The 21,858-nt window shown below is 41.8% G+C and overlaps 1 protein-coding gene across 2 annotated transcripts in view; it reads right to left on the bottom strand.

Annotated features, from left to right (window-relative positions):
- Window positions 1-10,948: 10,948 nt before the first annotated feature.
- JADE3 (jade family PHD finger 3) overlaps window positions 10,949-21,858 on the bottom strand; it is a 44,266-nt gene continuing 33,356 nt past the window's right edge. For both annotated transcript variants that reach the window (XM_006097131.3, XM_023760961.1), the window contains 5 exons: window positions 21,645-21,812; window positions 18,771-18,887; window positions 15,769-16,239; window positions 13,957-14,074; window positions 10,949-11,991 (listed from right to left, as the gene is read on the bottom strand). In XM_006097131.3, the coding sequence (XP_006097193.1) occupies window positions 11,078-11,991; window positions 13,957-14,074; window positions 15,769-16,239; window positions 18,771-18,887; window positions 21,645-21,812 (1,788 nt within the window). In that variant the 3' untranslated portion in view covers window positions 10,949-11,077. The remainder of the gene's footprint in view (window positions 11,992-13,956; window positions 14,075-15,768; window positions 16,240-18,770; window positions 18,888-21,644; window positions 21,813-21,858) is intronic.

The following is a 21,858-nucleotide window of genomic DNA, read 5'->3' as shown; positions in this document are numbered from 1 at the left end:
GTTGCCTGAAGACCATCGGAAACACATATATAATTCCATATTGTTTTTGTGATGAATCACTATGCTTTCATTATGTTCCATTTGTAACAATGAAAGTACATCCTGCATATCAGATATTTACATTACGATTCATGACAGTAGCAACATTACAGTTATGAAGTAGCAACGAAAATAATTTTATGGTTGGGGGTCACCACAACATGAGGAACTGTATGAAAGGGTCACGGCATTAGGAAGGTTGAGAACCACTGTTATAGGGAAAGCGCGGGTTTAGGTTGAGGCTGGTTTAAAAGGGAAGGCATCTGTGTCAGGTAGTCTGTGTTCTTGCCTGTAAGGAACCCAACTAAATCCTGTAAAACTTAAGCCAAAGGAGATGTATTAGAAAAATATAGAGGTTCATATCGAAACATAGCTGGAAGAGACTCAGGATATACATGGCAATAAAAATGCTCAAAAAGACCGAGAAATAGAAAATACATCAAAAGCTCGATCACATGAATGTGCATATCCCCAGGGCCATTGTAATGGATATGATAAAGAACTGGCCCCCATCCTTGTATCACTAGCTCAGGATTCCGAGTTCTGGGAGCGAGTCCTAACAAATCAAGCCTAAAACACAAGGGCCTACTCTCCTGACTTTATGGGGAGGGGAGGGTTGGAAGAAAGATGATCTGAGGGGTTATAGATAGTAGTCTAACGGAAATGTAATCTCAGTGGGAGATTTCTCCAAAGAGCCATGTGGGTGTCTAAGTGCCTACCCCTCTCTGTAGAAACAAATTTGAAGCTGTGACCAGGAGGATAGGAGAAGGAAAGCTCACTGAAGGGTCTATGCCAGCGTTCTCAACCTGTGGGTCGCGACCCCTTTGGGAGTCGAACGACCCTTTCACAGGGGTCGTCTAAGACCATCGGAAAACACATATATCATTACATATTGTTTTTGTGATGAATCACTATGCTTTATGTTCAATTTGTAACAATGAAATTGGGGGTCACCACCACATGAGGAACTGTATTAAAGGGTCGCGGCATTAGGAAGGTTGAGAACCACTGGTCTATGCAGAAGGGCCAGGTTGGGCGGAGAAGATGACCTGAGATGCATTATAATCAGTCCCCTGTCTGATTGATTCAGAATCAAAGGAAGTCTATGTGGCTGGAGTCAGTGATGGGTAGTAGACACTAAGACAAGGTGGAAAGTCAAAGTGTCAACTCAGAAATTTGCAGGATGTAACTCAAATATTTAACATATTAAGTTGAATGTAAGATTATTTTGTTTTCTTTTGTGTTTTGTAGCAAAGAAGAAAAAAGACATATATATATATATATATATATATATATATATTTTTTTTTTTTAAATATATTTTATTGATTTTTTACAGAGAGGAAGGGAGAGAGATAGAGAGCTAGAAACATCGATGAGAGAGAAACATCGATTAGCTGCCTCCTGCACACCCCCCACTGGGGATGTGCCCGCAACCCAGGTACATGCCCTTGACCGGAATCGAACCCGGGACCTTTCAGTCCGCAGGCCGACGCTCTATCCACTGAGCCAAACCGGTTTCGGCAAGACCTATATATTTTTAAAATATATTTTTATTGATTTCAGAGAGGAAGGAAGAAGGAGAGAGAGATGGAAACATCAATGATGAGAGAGAATCATTGATCAGCTGCCTCCTGCAACCCCCCCACTGGGGATCAAGCCCACAACCTGGCATGTGCCCTTGACCAGAACTGAACCTGGGACCCTTCAGTTCGCAGGCCGACGCTCTATCCACTGAGCCAAACCGGCTAGGGCAAGACCTATATTTTTTAGACCTGTTTTTTTTAAGAAGTCTTTTTCATTGCCATTTAGAAAATTGATTTAAAAGTAGTCATAGAGTCCTGGCCCATGTGGCTCAGTTGGTTGAGTGTTGTCCCATGCACTGAAAGATCGCCGATGCAATCCCCAGTCAAGGCACATGCCTGGGTTGTGGGCTCCATCGTTGGTCAGTGTGTGTGTGGTAGGCAGCGGATTGATGTTTCTCTCTCCCTCTTCCTTCCTCTCCCTCTAAAATCCATGAAAACATATTTTAAAAAATAAAAATAAAAAATAAAAGTATCCATGGTGACTGAAGAGAGCCAGTTGAGCATTTTCTTTCTTCTTTTTAAAAATATTTTTATTGACTTCAGAGAGGAAGGGAGAGGGGGAGAGAGATAGAAACATCAATGATGAAAGAGAATCATTCATCCTGCACGCCCCCTACTGGGAATGGAGCCTGCAACCCAGGCATGTGCCCTGACTGGGCATCAAACCGTGACCTCCTGGTTCATAGGTTGAAGCTCAACCCCTGAGCCACGCCGGCCGGGCGAGATTTGTGCATTTTATTGAATGCATCGAATCCAAGGCCAGGATTCCTCATTCTTTATATCTCTCAATCTAGTGTCCCATTCCTTGCCATCTGCACTCTCCTGAAACCCCTTAGTACACATGCAAATCACAGTCATTATGGCATCCTAATTCCCCTTTAATTTACCAAAGAGGGAGGGCCAGAAACCAATATGCAAAGGCACAAGGCTTTATTTAGGCAGTCAGCAGTTTCTGGAGGGTTCCTAAGAGTCCTGCTTGGTGTCCCAGTAGAATGGCTGTGCAGGATTCAGGATAAAGTGCTGTATATCTTTTGAGCTGGGAAACATGAACACGAGTATCAGTACCTTGGAGTTTTATTGCTGTGTCAGCTGTTAACAGTACCTGATGTCTTTTCCATGATTTGAGATAATACAGGGGCAGCTTTACCTGTTGGTGATAAAGCTGGAGGCATTGTATGAGTTCCCTGTATAATAGGGTAGAGTCTAGGATTGGAAGTACTTTCTAAATGTGTCAGGTAACTCAGAAGGAGGTAACTTGTGGATCCTAGAAGGGACAGATCTTATTGCCATCAAGGAAAATACTTTAGGCCACGCACGTTGAAGGGGTTTCTGAGCACTTTGACACTTTTGGTAACGTGGGGATAAGGACACATATGTAATAACTTAATCAAAAAGAATTCTATTAGTTATCTGCACTTTCCTAAATTTATGGATGACAAGGATGGCGCCATTCTAAAAGAATAAAAAATTACGTTGTGACGGTGTTGTATCTTTCTTTCTTTCTTTTTAAAATATATTTTATTGGTTTTTTACAGAGAGGAAGGGAGAGGGATAGAGAGCTAGAAACATTGATGAGAGAGAAACATCGATGAGCTGCCTCCTGCACACTCCCCACTGGGTATGTGCCCGCAACCAAGGTACATGCCCCCGACCGGAATCGAACCCGGGACCCTTGAGTCCGCAGGCCGATGCTCCATCCACTGAGCCAAACCAGTCAGGGCATATCTTTCTTATTTATTTTAAAAATATATTTTATTGATTTCAGAGAGGAAAGGAGAGGGAGGGAGAGAGAGAAACATCAATGATGAGAGGGAATCATTGATCAGCTGCCTCCTGTGTACCCCACACTGGGGATTGAGCCCAAAACCTGATCATGTGCCCTGACCGGGAATCGAACCGTGACTTCCTGGTTCATAGGTCAATGCTCAACCACTGAGCTACACTGGCCAGGCTCTTCTCTCTTATTTAGAAACTGCCCAGGCATCCAAAGATTACTTATTAATTAACCGAATTTATATAAGGTCTGAAAGTTATTCTAGTTATGGGAAAAGAAGAAAAGAACTTAATTCCAAGATAAAGAGCTTTTGCTATGACTAAATCTTTAAAAATTAGTTTACCATTGGGACCTTCAAATTTCAATTTTAGCTAACATATGAATCCGTGTGATTTGTAGCAATTTAAAAATTTCGTAAAATTAAAGTCTTCACAAAAGATGTTATTCCATTTAGCTGTTCATATGTATATGTATTCATATATATTCATACACACACATGAAGTTATGGAAACAATGGTAACTTAACTCATAAAACCAGTGTGGGAAATTCAATTTAAATAATTAAACCAAAATATTGTGCTGACAGTATTTTTAAATGGGGATCGAGCTGAGCCTGCAACCCAGGTACCTGCCCTTGACCAGGAATCAAGTCTGAGACCCTTCAGTCTAAGGCAGTGGTTCTCAACCTCCCTAATGCCGCGACCCTTTCATACAGTTCCTCATGTTGTGGTGACCCCCAACCATAAAATTATTTTCGTTGCTACTTCATAACTGTGATTTTGCTACTGTCATGAATCGTAATGTAAATATCTGATATGCTATATGTATTTTCCAATGGTCGCGACCCACAGGTTGAGAACTGCTGGTCTAAGGGCTGACATTCTATCCACTGAGCCAAAGCGGCTAGGGCAGGACTTATATTTTAGACAAAACCAATCTCCTCATGTGGGTTTCTTCCCTTTTAGTTCTAAGGTACCTCTTTTTTTTTTTTTTAAATATATTTTATTGATTGTTTACAGAGAGGAAGGGAGAGAGATAGTTAGTGATATGCAATATATGTTTTCTGATGGTCGCGACCCACAGGTTGAGAACTGCTGGTCTAAGGGCTGACATTCTATCCACTGAGCCAAAGCGGCTAGGGCAGGACTTATATTTTAGACAAAACCAATCTCCTCATGTGGGTTTCTTCCCTTTTAGTTCTAAGGTACCTCTTAAAGTAACAATCTCATTCATGTCAAACATTCTCCAATGTGGCCATGGTAACTTCGGAGTGACCCTAGAGAAATTCTGCCAGGTAGAGAGACGGGAACAGGAAAATATGAAGGAAGCAGGTGTTTAGTAGAGGAGAGTTGCAGTTTTAGATTCAGAAAACCCTGTGAGAACTCCCATGGGCCGTAAGGATGGTGCTTGTGCAATCTTGTGTCTCTAAAGCCTGCCTGAAGGCCATTACCTATCAGAGGCTGCATGGAACCTCCTGATTCTGGGCTGATGAAACAAAGTTCTTAAGGACACAAAGACATAACTGAAGAAGTCGTTTTAAGGTTTTATTTTAATAGCTTTATTGATTCATAATAGAATACAATAAACCGACATACATAGAATAATAAGGTAATAGTTTTGACATATGCACACATTCCTGAGACCATTACCACCATCAAGATAATGAATATATCCCAAGGTTTTCTCCTGACTTTAAAAAATTTTTTTTATTGATTTCAGAGAGGAAGGGAGAGGAAAAGAGAAAAACATCAATGATGAGAAAGAATCATTGATCCGCTGCCTCCCGCATACCCCCTACTGGGGATCGAGCCTGCAACCCAGGCATGTGCCCTTGACCAGGATTTACCGTGACCTCCTGGTTCATAGGTCGGCACTCAATCACCGAGCCACACTGGCCAGGCATTCTTGAACTTTTTTTAAAATCCCTTTCTTCAGCTCTTCCATGCTACTTTGAGGCAACCACTGATCTGTCACTCTAGATTTTCATTTCCTAGATTTTTATACACATGGAATTATACAGTAGGCTGTTTTGTCTGGCTTTCACTCAGCATAATTATTTTGAGATTCATCTATGTTGCTGTGTGTAGTTTATTCCTTTTTATTACTAAGAGGTATTCCACTTGTGGTATGTAAATACTTATATAAAGAGTAGCACATGAATATTCATAATAGCTTTGTTTGTGATAGCTGAAACTGAAAACAACTCAAATGCCTAACACTTGGAGGTGATAAGTTATGGTATGGTCTTTTAATTTCAGCGATTCTAATAGGTGTGTAGTGGTGTCTCAAAGGTGGTTTTAATTTGCATTTCCCTAATGATTAATGGTATTGAGCATCTTTTCATATATTTGCCATTTGTAGGTCTTCACCAACATGCCTATTGAAATTGCTCATTTTAAAAATTATTTTCTTAAATTGTGAGTCTTGACATATTCTGGATACCAGTCCTTTAGCAGATAAATGGCTTGCAAATCATTCCCCCCATTCTGTGACTCCTCCTTCATCCCATTTGCAATGTCTTTTAAAAAGTAGTTTTTAATTTTGATGAAGTTCCATTTATTAATATGTGCTGTTATGGAAAGTACTTTTGGTGTATATGTAAGAAAAGTCTGCCTAACCAAGGTCCTAAAGGTTTTCTTCTTTTTGTCTAGAATTTTTATATAGTTTTAGGTTTTAAATTTGGGTCTTTGATCCATTTTTAAAAAATTTTTAAAAATATATTTCTTTATTGATTTCAGAGAGGAAGGGAGAAGGAGAGATAGAAACATCAATGATGAGAGAGAATCATTGATCAGCTGCCTCCTGCACACCCCCTACTGGGGTTCGAGCCCACAACCCAGGCATGTGCCCCTGGCCGGAATCGAACCTGGGACCCTTCAGTCCGCAGGCTAATGCTCTATCCACTGAGCCAAGCTGGCTAGGGCTTTGATCCATTTTTAATTAATTTTATATATGATGTAAGGTATGAATTGAAGTTTACTTTTTACACATGGGTATCCAATTGTTCCACTAGTTTTTGGAAGACAACCCTCTTTTCACTAAATTGCTGTGCACTTTTGTTGAAAATCAGTTGCCCATATATGTGTGAATCTACTGAATTCATTCGGTTCCATTGATCTGTATGTCTATTATTACAACAATTCTACAGTTTTGATTACTGATTGTAGCTTTATAGTAAGTCTTGAATTCATTCTCCTCATTCTAAACACGTTTGCCCACCTTAAGTCCTTTGCCTACCTTAGGTCATGAATTTTAAAATGTTTGCCAATCAACCTCCTCCCCTCCAAACCCTCCATAAATCTGGTGTGATTGGAATTGCCTTGAATCTATAGACCAATTTGGGGATAATTGACTTCTTAATAATACTGAGTCTATGATCCATGGACATGGTATATTTCCCCACTTATTTAGGTCTTCTATTTCTCTCAGCAAAGTTTTAAAGATGTCATGATACAGATCTTTCACTTATCTCATAAGAATCTCACATGTTTTGGTACTATAATAAATGGTATTATTTTTAAAATTTCAATTTGATTGCTACTTTCCAGTATAAAAATACAACAGACTTTTGTAAATTGACCTTTTATCCTGAGCCTTGCTAGACTCATTAGTTCAAGTAGCTTTTCTTGAGGATTCCATTTGATTTTCTACATTGACAACCAAGTCATCTGATAATAAATTAAATTTTATTCTTTTCTAATCAGGATGCCTTTCATTTCTTTTTCTTGCCTATTAGACTGGCTAGAAATTCCAGTACAACGTCGAAGAGAAGTAGTGAGTGTAGACATTCTTGCCTTATTCCTGATCTTAAGGGAAAAGTATTGCCTTTCACCCTTACATATAATGTTAGCTGCAGGTTTTCCATAGACGTCCTTTATTGAGTTCAGGAAGTTCTAAGTTTGCTGAGCATTGTTATCAGGAATGAATATTGAATTTTGTCAAATGCTTTTTTAAAAGAATATTTTTATTGATTTCAGAGAGGGAGAGGGAGAGAGATAGAAACATCAATGATGATAGAGAATCATTGATCAGCTGCCTCCTGCATGTCCTACACTGTGGACCAAGCCCGAAACCCAAGCATATGCCCTGACCGGGAATAGAACCATGACCTCCTGGTTCATAGGTCGACACTCAATCACTGAGCCACGCCGGCCGGGCTATTTCTTCTTGAATGTGCTTTGATATTTTGTGTCTCTGAGAAATTTATCCATTTCATCTTTATTGTCAAATTCACTTGGATAAGGTTGTTCATATTCCTATTCCCATATCTTTTTAAAATATATATTATGCCCCCCACTGCATGCCCCCTACTGGGGATTGAGTCCGAAACCCGGGCATGCGCCTTGGACTGGAATCGAACCTGGGACCCCCAGTCCACAGGCTGAAGCTCCATCCACTGAGCCAAACTGACTAGGGCTCCCATATATTTTTAATATTTGTAGAATCTGTAGCCGTGTCATTTCTCTCATTTGTAATATTGGTAATTGGCTCTATGCCTAGTTATATAAGTTTCCTATTTCTGCTGTAACAAATTACCACAAATTTAGTGGTTTAAAACAGCACAAATTTGTTCCCTTATAATCCTAGAAGTCAGAAGTGTAAAATCATGGTGCAGGCAGGGCTGGGTTCCTTCTGGATACTTTAGAGAATTAGTTTTCTTGACTTGTTTAGTTTCTAGAAGCCACCTGCATTCCTTGACTCATGCGCCTCTTAGTACCACTCCAACCTCCCACTGGAAAAATAGACATCAGTATAAACCCAAAGCTCTTGTTGGCTATGACAGGGTTTGTTGTCCAACATTTTACCTAATGATTTACTGAATCAAAAGCTATCTATGAATGGAAGGGGGAGGGAGTGGGGGAGAAAGGGGGAGAGAAACACTCTATCTTTGTGTTATCATTAGTGATTTATCAAATGACCTTTAGCAAGTACAGTTTTTAAACATAATGAAAATGTTTATAATGGCCTTGAAGTCCCCCCATGATACTACACAACCCCTATAAATTAATATACTCACATGACTCCAAATAGAATGAATATTGTAAAGGTGTATATTCAAGTGATGCCTGATCTAAGCCTGCTGAACTTCGTGACTATAGACAGGATCCATTTCCCTGGTGCTTTTTATTTTTATTAATTTTATTTAAAATTTTTTTATTTTATTTTTTCCATCACCATTTATCCACTCTATGCCCTCTTCCACCTCCACCCACTCCCTGGGTGATTTTTAAATGATGATCCTAAGGTTTTGTCTTATCAGCCTAATGAACCCATGATTTCTGGTAGAGTCCAAGTCCCCAGAATTCTCTTTGGTCCCTGGTATTGACATGAATCATGAATTTGTACTTCTAAACATTAAATCCTCCTCCTCCCTTTTCCCCCCACCATCTGTTTTATTTAATGAATAAGATTATTTAAATATAACAAGCACATATGTAAGATTTTCTAGAACCCATACATGAACATAAAAAATTACCACACTGACAGTATTTAGCAGTTTTCATAATTTAATGAAAAAGTATTGGTAAAAAGGTGACATTTGAAAAAAGACTGAGTTTATCTTGGAAAGCTGAACTATATAAGACAAAATGAAAAAAATTAACAAAGAAGGTTAAGAGGTAATACTTCAAACAACAGCAAAATGTAGCAAATACATTTTGGGGCAATTGAAATTTATAAAACTGAAGGCTCCTTCATTTGTTTAGGAAAGTCCTGTAAAAATATTACAACTATATTTCCCTGCCTGAAATGATTTTAGTTAATACTCTCCCAATGGCATCATGTATGGAATTTTGGCTGAAGCACTTTTTCAATGTTTGCTTTTCCTTCCACTCTCTCATAATTAAAAGGCATGATGAGATATAGGCTGCTGTACTGGCCTCTAACAGAAGTAGTTTATGACATAGCTCCATTATCATTTCATTGCCCTGAAAGGGTCAAATTAATATCTATCCAGGAGAACTGAAGAAAAAAAGCACGCAGAAACCTAGTGCATAAATAGGAGAAATTCTATTCCTCCTTTGGATAATTCATAGCTCTTTCCATTCAAACAAAATACAGGACACCTCCCATACATGCTAGGGCATGTTCACACATGTACACAGGCATGAAAGAAACATGTTGAAGGTATGACCAAAGATTGGGCAAAATATAGAAGTTTTCAGAAAACGAGGCAAAAACAAAAGCACAGAAATCCATTAACAAGGCTACAAGAACAAAGGTGGGGAGAGGAAACTGAGGAATTTCCCACATTGAGGGGACCTGCCTTACTGACTGGCACCTACTACAGCTGGACTCCTTGACCCTTGAAACTCTAAAGCGGCCTCTTTTGTCTGAAAATCCCCATTATACTTCCCCAAACTAGAAGAAAGAGAATATTAAGTTAAGGCTAAGAAGAAAAGAGAGCAGAGAATTATAGTTGGCTTCACATTTTAAAAATTGTAATGTTTTCTCTTTCTTCAGATGGGAAGCAGACATGCTCATCCCTCCCCGAAATGTAATTATTCTCTTTCTCCCAGAAATTAATGGAGGCTGATAGTTTGGGAACAGGATATATATAAGGAACTTCTGAAAAATGGCTCTGGCCTTTTTGTTTAGAAAACTGATTCGGATTCAAAGTTGGTACAAAGCTAAATTATATCCATGTGTTAAACACATGCTTTCAAATTGTTTGACAATAAAAATCTGTTTCAAAGTTAAAGCAGGTAAGAATACTTAACCTCTGTGCATCTTATTATATTTTAATTATACCTCAATAAAATTTTTATAAACATTAAAGCAGGTATACAAAGACTGTCAGCCAAACTCATTTAAGTCAAATTCACTTGAAAATAGTAACACGAAACCCCTGACCTGGTACAAACCCCCCAGAAATGGTCTCACTTTGGGAAAGGCTCCAGGATCTTTCACACCGAGAGAGTCAGAGCGCTTTCCCTGGAAGTAGTACTTTTGTAAACACTATCCACGAGTTAGCTTTTTATGTGAGATAGTTACAAGTGTGTCCCCGACAAGCACGTCTAGGGACAGGCACTGGGCACGTAGAAGCGTTAGTAGTATTGAACTGGTATAGTAAGGGCCCCTGGAAGGAACTCCACCTTGTGCAGCGCAAAGGAAGAGGGCAGTGGGTTTGACAGTATCTGAGATGTTGGTCCCTGGTCTTTCCCTGAGGGTTTTCAGATGCCAGTCTTGTTAGAAACTTCCTACAGACAGGCGCTCTAGGAGCCACCTGCTGTAGCTTCAAAGGATAAGTAGTTTTAGTGTCTGATCATCGTGGTCTCTTGCAAACTTATTAACATCGCAAGAATTCTTAACACATATGCACATCAATGTGTTGCTGTAACTGGAAAGCCGCCTTCAAGTATTTACTGAATAAATACTCTGGGCCCAGCTGTTCTCAATGGTCTCTGGCAAAAAACAAAAACCAAAACCAAAAACCAAAACCAAAAAAAACAACAACCCCAAAACTAAAAACCAAAACCCACCTTTGGGGCAATCTGCAATTCTCATAATGTGCTTATGAAAACTAGACTTGAAACTGGTTCAGAAACAATGAACTGTGGAAACATTTTATTCTTTTCACCAAAATGCCTCCCCAACATGTGCCAGAATCCTTTTGGTGTGTGGGGTTTCTACAACACACGAGGCAAAGGCAAAGGTTGAGTTGTTCTTGGAAGTTGGAAATCACCTTTGCATTGAACTGTGGGAGCGGGGATGCGTCTTCTTGCGTTTACCACGGCAATCCCGTCTAGAGGCGCGGGGAGGCTTCTCCCTGCCTGAGCCCTCTCTCTTTACCCTGACTTTCTCTTTATTCCCATCACTTTCTGCTTCTGAATCACTCAGCTCCAAATCTGGGCAATACCCATCGTTTTCCTGATAGGGAGCTTTCCCTGCAGAACGCCTGGCAAGCTGCTTGCCCCAGAGCTGCTCCCTGGGGTTAACATTCTTGGTTGGCTTCCCATAGCACTGGAGGCCGCCTGTGGTCCTCATCCACCTGTTGGTGGACTCCTTAAAGGACCGGCTGAAGTGTTCCACGGTAGGTTTTCTAAAGCTGCCCTGACTGGCCAGGTGGGAGCTGAGCATGGAATCCTGGCCACATGACATTTCACTCGAGCTGTCTTTTGGGGTGCTATCCCCAGACCAGCTGCCCTCCAGGCCATTGGATTTGGCAGACTTGGAGCGAGAACGTTTTTTCCCATTTCCAATTAAGGACTGTCCATGCAGGGCAGCTTGGAGGACCAGGGGTTTCCCCAGTGACTGCCCTTGATAGGACTCCGGAGATGGAGTCGTCCAAGCCGGACTGGGATCCTTTGATTCACTCCTAGAAAGGCCCAGACTGGTCAGGAAACAGTGATTGTTGCTCTCTAATGGATGCCTCGGGTGGGATTTCGCTTTCATTTCTAATGATTCCTGAGGCACTTGTGCGCTCCCCATACTGTGAACAGGGGAGTTGCTGCCAGGAGAGAGGGGTCCATGATCAGTCTCTGCGGAGCTGTTTCGGCAGTCTTCCGGGGCTGATCTGGGCATTTTTAACTTTAAGGTAATTCTCGGTGGTGGGTAAAACAATGAGTTTTCTAGTGCACTTGTCAAAGGAGGTCCTGAGATCAAAAAGAAAGATTCATTTTAACAACTGATTCAAATAACGACGTACATGCTGACGGCAGAGTGCATTCACATATCCATTTTCCACATGTTGAACAAGCACCTGACTTTGACGTGGATGTACATCATGGCAGAGCAGCGGGGGGGGGGGGAGCGGACCTAGAGCTTGGGGCAGGGGAACCTCAGCAACCTCCTCACAAGGACTAGGGTGCTGCCTCCTACATCCCATCTGTGCCCTCTCCATTTCTGAAGAGAATGTCACTAGCAATGACACACAAACAGGGTCTCCCTATTTGTCGATCTGTATGTGTGTGCCTGTGTGTGGGTACTGCACAGAACTTAGCATGTGCCTTAAACATAAACATTTCAGATCTCATCCTCCAATCTCTCCTGGCCGTTTTGGAGCAGGTCAAACATAAACCCTTGGGAACAGAGCACAGGCTTTCATGGGTGAAGAATACCTGAGTGTAGGTTTTAACGTGGCATCAATAGAAATGGTAATGGGTGGGTCCTATGTATTTTATGTCCTGGCAGGAAAGAATCATGACATCCCTGCCAGTGGCCTGCAATCAGCTTAGTCTGGGGAGAGCTGGCAATCAGTCACCTGGTTATGCAATGTACAGTCATATTTAGGACAGGTGTTCCTCTCGCTCTGATTTTGAGTGCTCTGAAATGGAAAGAGTACTACCAGACAATTCTCCTTGCATAGGGACTTGACCTTTGCCTATTACCATCTTAATGTGGCCTCACAAAAATGTCAGATAGAGAGGGCAGCTATGAGGTTCCCCAGTGGATAGAATTTGTCCCCTAAGGGTCCATGTTGAACACTCACAGCCCCCTTCTCTACCAGGGGCTGCCACCTGCTGATGCCACAAGCAGTTATGGTGCTGGCTCCCACCAATCAGAAGCCACATGGTCTAGGGACCAATAGCATGTAGTATGCAGGGGCTCCTCCCTGCTGTCTTTTGGTTCTTCTTGTCTTGTCTGTCATGGTGCTCTGGTGGCCAAGCAGCCCTGCTGCTTCCTGCTACACCATTCTGTTGTGACCCATGATACTAAAAAATACCCCTGAGCCCTTGATGCCTGACACCTCGTTTCTGGGTGTCTCTCTTGCTCTATGGCTGGCCCTCGGCAGGAGCTGGATTCTGCACACTCTGCTCAGTGACCCCTGCTTGCCCAAGCTCTGCCACCAACTTCTGTGTTAAATGAGGTCAGGGAGGCTACACATGTCACTGAGCATGACTCATCATTCCAGCCAAGCTCCCAGGTCTAGGGCACTGTCATTATGTTCACCAATCTCTCTCGTTAATGGGCAGCGTACCTCGCAGGCAGGGATTCTGTCTCACTGATTATCTTCTAGCTCAGTTCTTAGTCCATAGTAGGTGCTCAACAACTACAGGGGTTGGCAAAAGTAGGTTTACCATTGTGAGTAAGCAAAACAGAATTTATCCTTACATTTATTAATTATTGTATTATTTATTATTAACCTACTTTTGCCTACCCCTGTATTAGCAAATAAATAAAGAGATAGAAACCCAGATCTCCTAACTTCTAGCTAAGGATTTGTTTTACTGGTAACAGACTATTGTTATGATGTCTAACACTGGAATGAAATGTTTTCTGGAAACTAGGATTAGATATTGTCCTCCTGATTTCTAAATAAATCCAATAATTACAAGATAATTTCATGGCTCCATCTAATGGCTCCTAATATCTGTCTGGGATCTAGATTACCTGCCTTAGATATGCAACTCCTTCAACGCTACCCTGGGATTTTTTTGTCATGAGGTGACAGCTAAACGGGCCATGTTATATCAGGGTTGGACTACAACAAATGAGATACTGGACAAGAATTTTAAAATATTTTTTAAGTGAAACAATTGACATACAGTTTAAACTGTTGAACTGGAATGCAACCAGAATCTGTGCATTTTCTAAAATATCTTTGATTTAGACGTTACCTTCTGCTGCTTCCTGGTTAAGCAGCTGGACTTGCAAACCGAAGATCTGTTCCTGTGCTTTGTTGTAGGACAGCTTCAGCTTCTCTCGTCTGGTTATCATGTAGCACAGATTTCGAACCTGAAAGCCCAACCCCCAGCAAACAGAGATTTTTGTTACGTTATGCAAATCTGACCATTACAGTTGTTTAGCTAAAATTTAGACGATGAAAGCCAGGTGGGCTGGCAGTGGGGCGGGGAAGACGCAACCCAAAAGCTGCATGAGAGTCACTCCACAGCAGTTCACGGTTCCCACGTCAATCAGCAGCACAAGCAAAATGTTTCAAAGCCGCCTCCTGAAACCCACTCTCCCTGCCGTGTCCTGGGCTCGATGTTTATCTGCGCAATCAGGTGGGAAGACTGAATGATGATTGGACATTTCAGCCTTCCCTTTCGGTGCCTGGGTAAACAATGGCAATGCTGGAGCCAGTACCATTTCCTAATGAGCGCTGGACCAGCAGGAGAGAAGTCTGCTAGGAAACTGGAAGCGACCTTTTTGCTCACAGCTAGAAGGTGAAATCTTCATTCTGTCATGCTCCCACCTGGACAGATTACTCAACCTTTCTGCACCCCAATTCATCAGTAAGTAGGGATAATAATAACACTTTCTCCATAGGCATGTTAGTACTAAACGACTTAATATTTATACAGAGTAAGTGCTATATATGTGAGTGAAAATTTAAAGTGAGCCAACTATATTAGTTTCCTTCCAAATTCTGGTAGCAGAGAAAAAACCAAGTCATCTCTATAATTATACTTGACTAGAGGCCTGATGCACGAAATTCGTGCAAGAGTAGGCCTTCCTGCCCCCAGCTGCCTGCACCGGCTTCCCTCTGGCACCTGCGATCCGGGCTTCCCTCGCACCCTGGCTTCATCTGGAAGGACGTCTGGTCTAATTAGCATATTACGCTTTTATTATTATAGATTAAAAAATTCTCTAGGGTAAACACAGAGCCTAGCTTATGTTTGAACCCCTGTAGTACCAATTTAGTAGATCTCTGATATATATACATCATGAGTTAAATGGAATTATGTGGACACATTTTTGGTTGTCACAGCTGGGTATGGTGGGGAGGTTGCTACTAGCATCTAGTGCAGGGGTGGGCAAACTTTTTGACTCGAGGGCCACAATGGGTTCTTAAACTGGACCGGAGGGCCGGAACAAAAGCATGGATGGAGTGTTTGTGTGAACTAATATAAATTCAAAGTAAACATCATTACATAAAAGGGTACGGTCTTTTTTTTTTTTTTAGTTTTATTCATTTCAAACGGGCCGGATCCGGCCCGCGGGCCGTAGTTTGCCCACGGCTGATCTAGTGGGTGGAGAGCAGGGATTCTGCTGAGCATCTTACAGTGTCTCCTACAACACAGGACAGTCCCCTGCAACAAATGTGAACAGTGCTGAGTTTGAGAAACTCTGATCTAGTGCTTTCCTGATCAAAATTCCTTCTTTTTTAGGCAGCCTGCAGTCTTCTTCAGTGTGTCAGTAAAACAGAACTGAGCCAATTTAGGCTCAATGGTGAATAGATGTGAACCAAATGAGAATGTATTTCAGATTTCACAGAGGATATAAATATAAGTTGAGGGCTGTCTAATTCCCTGAATGTGCCTGCCAAAATTTAAACAGAGTCCACTGTCGGGGACCACAGCAAAATCAGAATATCAGGACACAGAAGCCCACACCATAAATGAGGTGACCTTAACAAAGCCTGGAAGTGGGACCCCCATTTCTATGCAGACCGAGGCCTACACACTGGTCACAGCTGGTCACCTTACCCGCTCCAGGTCCTGCCGTAGATGCATAAACATGCTCATGCGAGTGTGAATACTTTCCGCTTTTGGCTGCACTAAGCCCTTTTCTTCATCCTCCCTTGGAGGGAATAATGGCTTATTGAAGTTACTCTTCCGTTTCAGTTTCCAGTAGTTGTAGATTAAGTCCACAGTTAGCAGGGGCAGCCCCATCTCTGTGGACACATCTTTCACGTTGACCAGGCTATAGAATTCCTCCTCCAGCTCCTGCAGTTTCTGCGCCCGAGGGCTGGTCTTATCGCCTTTGGCCAAGCTCTGCTCTTCGGCCCAGTACCGGGGGTACTCGGTCTCGCCGAGTTTCTGCCGGCTTTGGCTGTGTTTGAGGCAGAAAGACTTAAATCTCACTTCATCATCCTCGTCGAGGATGGTCTTCATCTCCAGGTTGTGCTCGAAGGCGCAGGTGACATGGAAGGCGGTGGTGCAGGTCTTCACCGAGCACTACAGGGAGAGAAGGGGTGTTAAGGCAGCGGGGCTGGGAGGGAAGGGGAAGCCCTGTATCCCTGGGCCTGCACTGAGACCCCATGGGAAGCAAAGGGAAGACAGGGGGAAAGCTGGTCCTAAATTGATCATGACAGAGGCTTTGTTAAGTATCCCAGGAAATCTGCTCTTACAGAAAATGGCAAAAACAGGCAAACAACCAAAACCCCCAAATTTCAAACGCCTCTTTAAGGCTTAACGCAGCACTAAGTTTGTCTGACACGTCTTCCTTGGCCCCTGTAAAGAGTCATGCTGTACCTAGTCGGTCTCCCACATTACCATATGCTATGCTTCCATAATGGTACTTTTGCCTGGATGGCATGGCTCAGTGGTTGAGCATTTACCTATGAACCAGGAGGTCACGATTTGATTTCCAGTCAGGGCACCTGCCTGGGTTGCGGGTGCGGGCTTGATGCCCAGTGTTGGGCCTGAAGGAGGCAGCCGATCAATGATTCTCTCTCATCGTTGATGTTTTTATCTCTCTCTCCCTTCTTCTCTGAAATATATATATATATATATATATATATATATATATATATATATATATATATATATAAAATAATGGTACTCTCCACACTATACCTATAGTATAATTGTTGTCAAATCCCTGGCCATAGCGCTTAAGGACAGAAGCTGTACCATTCCTTATGCATTGCCATCAACTCCTGAACAAGTAGGTACTCAAAAAAATGTGTCTAAATAAGTGAAAGAAAACAAGAAAACAAATGTCTGGTTCAACAAAAATGAGCTAATTTGTGGAGGAAGTTAGTTATTTGAACCCCTCAGGTTAGTAATAACTAAACAGATACATGTGGTTTTTAAACGTCAATGCGCATTATTAATAATCTCCAAATAATCTCCACATTTCTTTATTCATGAGGTATTCATGAGATGCTACCTGCCTGGAACACCAAGGGCCTGGTGCATATGACCTCAGAAATTCTTGCCCTTAATCCCCAATCATCCATGAGCAGACAAATGGGTGGTACCAGAGCAATTTTCTCAAAACTTGATCACCGAATCAATGTCAGAAACAGCTCAAGCCAGCCTATAAAACCTACTGCAGCCACTGTGTGCTAAACTCTAGCTCCAACAGCAGCCACCAGTTCTTCTGAGCGCTGACCTATGAACCAGGAGGTTATGGTTCGATTCCTGGTCAGGACACATGCACAGGCCCTCCTGGGGGCGGGTCTTTAATGCAGTTTGGCACTGACTATAAAACTATTTCACACTTTTCTCCTCACACTTCTAGGCCCACCCACATCCCCATTCTCACCTGATGCTCCTGCTTCCTGCCTGAGGAAATTAAAGTAATCAAGAGCACTTCTGCAGCCTCCCACCAGCACATCTACCTACACACTTTGCCTTCAAGCCTGTTACCTGGGAAGAACTACCTGCTCTAGCCTGAAGCCACCACTCCATCGCTCACTTCTCCCCGCCATCTCTCAACAACTGAAAAACCTTGCTCCAGTAGTTTTTCCTTTCCACTGGATCACTTCCTTTGCATGTATACTGTTATGTTCTATGTTAACAAGTATGCACACACATTTGTTACTTCTTCCATCTTAAAGAAAAGACCTCCTTCCCCTACTTTTCTGGACTATTCCTAGTCCATTTCTCAGCCCTGACTCACAGCAATGTAGCTTTTGCTCTCACCACTCTACCTAAACTGCTCATCCAGATTACCAATATTCACTCTATTAAATTCAGGGGTCAATTTGTACCCCTCTTCTTACTTCAGCAGCATTTTACACAACGAACTTTTCTTTCTCCTTGAAATGTTTTTCCTTACTGCCAGTCATGCTGCCAGTTACTAATTGTTGTAAAAAAAATCATTCTCTTAAACAGCAAAAATAATGGAAAAATGCAGGCATTGCATTAAGAAAAATAAGTTAATCAATGGATATAAACTCAATGTGCTAGTACAGAATGACTATTAATTATTAAAACATGAAAAATATTTTATTTTTTAGTGGGGAGAATGCATGTTACAAACTAATCTATGATACAATATATTTATTTAATAAACTGTAATTGAGTACTGACAATGGGTTGGCACTCCCTTTCGTGCTAGGGGGAATTCAAAGAATAATATACAACCTTGGCTCTCAAGGGGCTCACATATGAGGAGCAACCAGGAGAGAACTTAGGAAAACATAAACAGGCAATGTGTTAAGCTAGTAGACCCGGTGGGAATAGTTTCCCTTAATTTTGTTTTCTTTTATAGTTGCTAATGTGCTGTAGTTAAAATAAATGTTATCAGTAGGAAAAAATTTTTAAAAAGCAAGATAAAATAACTAGTTCTGCCAGATATAAAATACATTTTAAAAATTGAAAGGGCCTTTGGGGTCCAGATTGTGTTTGCTAAATACCGTTTCCCAGGACAAGACCCAGCATTGCTTGTTGGAGCGGCTGACCCCAGATCTGTGACCGGGAGGGAGAGTCTGGCAGTTTGGCGTTTGCCCGCTCCACCACTTCTCATGGGGACTTACCTGAATGCATGCTCCTGTCTTCACTTTGCATAAGTAGCAGACTAAGGCCCAGCGACTGGGTGGGATGTGGGAGATCTTTGTGATTGGTTCCATCCTTTCAGGGCAACCAATGCTGACCTACAAATAAAATACCACCATAAGGCAGACACACCGAGGTATTCCCACAGTACCTTTCACAAAGCATAAATGATGTTACATGAAGCTCAGAACATCAAACAATGAGGCGAGCGATGTCTCTTAAGGTTACTATGGAACTAAGAATAAATAAAACTTGTCTCTAGTCACTGCTCAGACCTTCCATCATTTCCAGAATGGAAGTGGTTTATATATAGGATGAAAGGCCAGGAGTGAAGACTAGGCTTGGTTACCTTAGGGAATCAAAGATGTCTATACTTTACTTAGGAACCAAAGAAAGATACCAAGGAAAGGAGTAAAAATTCACAAAATCTAGCACCTATCATGTTAGAGATGGCGCCAAAGGCTTTACTTTTTTTTTTTTTTCATTTAATCAACTAAGGATGAAAACCAGAGGCAGCAACAAGCCTTTCAGTTTGGCTTACAAAGAAGCATGACATTGTTGGAAAGTAGCAGTAATTTGTATAATGAAGAGATTGTAGTACAGAAGTAGAAAGGATAAGGATAGTAACATTTGTAGACTAAAGCCTATAAAATCACTTATCTATCATTAGCTTACTTCACTCCCTCAGCCCAAATAGCTTCGGAGTGAAGTTGGTCTTCGGGAGAGTGCTGAAAATGTTTTTTAAAAGATGGAAAATAAGAAAAAAAAGAAAAATAAATAAAAAGATGAAATTTCCCTGCCCCCCCCCCCCCATATGAAAATAAGAAGCCAAGCAACTTCTGGTAATAAAGTGTTTTCTCTTTCTTCTTTTTTTAAAGTTCAAATATGTATACGAGTTTCTAAGGCAGACACAACTTTAAAAAGTGAAAGAATGTTGAATAAGGATGGTTAAACTAGTACAAATGCTGCCCACATCAAGAAACCAATAGCAGGACGATCAGAGAGGTCTTTGACAGCCCCAAAGGCACTGGAAACCTGGCACTAGAAACCATAAGACAGGGGTGGGGAACATCTGGCCCGCGGGCCGCATAAAGCCTGCCAAATCATTTGGGTGAGTAAATTAAATGTTTGACCAAATACAGCAGGCTAATTTTTAAGTTGATAATTTTGTGTGGCCCGAGAATGATATTATAACTATCCAAATAGCCCTTGGCAGAAAAGAGGTTCCCCACCCCTGTTCTAAGAGAATGTCAACAGGTGAGAAGGCTTCTTTTACTTTTAAAGAACTCTTCCTGAGTCAAGTTCCAGACTTCCGTATGCTGAGGGAGCTGCTCTATTCGTCGGGGGATTTGCTGCTGGAAAATAGTCACTCTCAGTCAGAAACCTGAGGGTTCATTTCATATGTCTGTAAGATGGGATATTCTTAGTAAGAAAAAGGAACCACTACTCAAATATCTTTGAAAATGCTGACTTCTATATCCCTAAGAATATTACAGTACGTATGTAGAACTTTCAGTTTAACTCTGTGAGCTCGATTGTTGACTAACTCTGCCTGGAACTGACACTGACAAGAATAAAGCCAGGAAGGTTTTAAAGGAGAATGAATTGCTGATATAGAGTCATCAGCTCCACCATGAACTGAATTCTGCAGTCTATCTTGTCTTACAGTTAAAACTGACAAGTTTGCTGGCTTGGATAGGGGTTGGGGAAAGAGGATGTGAGTGGGATGTCCAAACAGGTTAATAAAAAGGGCAGCCCTAGGAAGTAAGTCATGTCTGGAAGCCCCTTTTAACAACTTAGTATGCACATAACCCAGGGGTCCTCAAACTACGGCCCGCGGGCCACATGCAAATACAAATATTGTATTTGTTCCCGTTTTGTATTTTTTAATTCAAAATAAGATATGTGCCGTGTGCATAGGAATTTGTTCATAGTTGTTTTTTTTTAACTATAGTCCGGCCCTCCAATGGTCTGAGGGACAGTGAACTGGCCCCCTGTTTAAAAAGTTTGAGGACCCCTGACAACCCATCAGGAAATATTGGAAAATAAAAAAACAAGATGAAATGAGGGATGGAGTTTTGAATAAAGAATGTCTAAAACAAATGTTGAGTCCAAGTACCGAAAAGAGCTTCAAAAATCAAAGGGCACCATCACAATGGTGAGCAGAGCTGCTGCTCACTTAATAGCTTAAAACTGGAAACAACTCAAATGTCTCTGAAAGGAGATTGGATAAATAAATCATGGTATAGCCATACAATGGGATACTACTCAGGAGTAGAAGGGAATGCATGCTGATGCTACAACACAGAGTGCTAGGCAGACAGAAAAAGAGCATACTGTGTGATGATTCTATATACTAGTATATGAAGTTCGGGAACAGACAAAACTACTAGTAACACAGTGATAGAAATCACTCTTGGGTAATAGGGACCCAGATAGGCCTAGGAGGTAGGTAAGAGGAACCCTTCTGGGGTGTTCCACATCTTGGTCTGGGTTATGGTTACAGATGCACATGTGTAAAAATTCATGAAACCCTACCCTTAAGATTTGGTATTTTAAGGTAAGTTTTACCTTAAAAAAACAAAACACAACACCTGCTGCTTATAGCCTGGTGTTGTGTGCTTCTCTCATACAAATTTAAACAATACCGCTGGCAGTATCGCCTGCAAATTAACCATCACGGGCTTACATACTCACTTGCATACAAGGATATGAGGGAGCTCAAGTGAAAGCAGTATCGCCTCAGCAACATGGGCAGACATAAAGCATCTCCATGAGGCCGAGTCAGTGTGAATGCTGTGGGAAATGGGGGCTCTCTGGCGCAGATGACCTCACAGGCCCGGATGAGTTCTTACCTCTGGAATCCATAGGGCACAGCTGACATGAGCCCATTTAGTCCCCGTCCTGGTGGTCTTCATGGCTCCACCTTTCTTTGGACATAACATACATTGGGCAGCAACACCCACGACACAGGAGCGACACAGCCAGCTGCCTTCTGGGACCTTGAGGATGCCATAACAAGCCTGGAGAGAGGAGGAGGAGAGGGGAGAGTGGTTAGCGTCTTCTCAC

Source organism: Myotis lucifugus, unplaced genomic scaffold (assembly GCF_000147115.1).
Source record: "Myotis lucifugus unplaced genomic scaffold, Myoluc2.0 scaffold_196, whole genome shotgun sequence".
Classification (NCBI taxonomy): domain Eukaryota; kingdom Metazoa; phylum Chordata; class Mammalia; order Chiroptera; family Vespertilionidae; genus Myotis; species Myotis lucifugus.
This window is presented reverse-complemented; position numbering and strand designations above follow the sequence as displayed.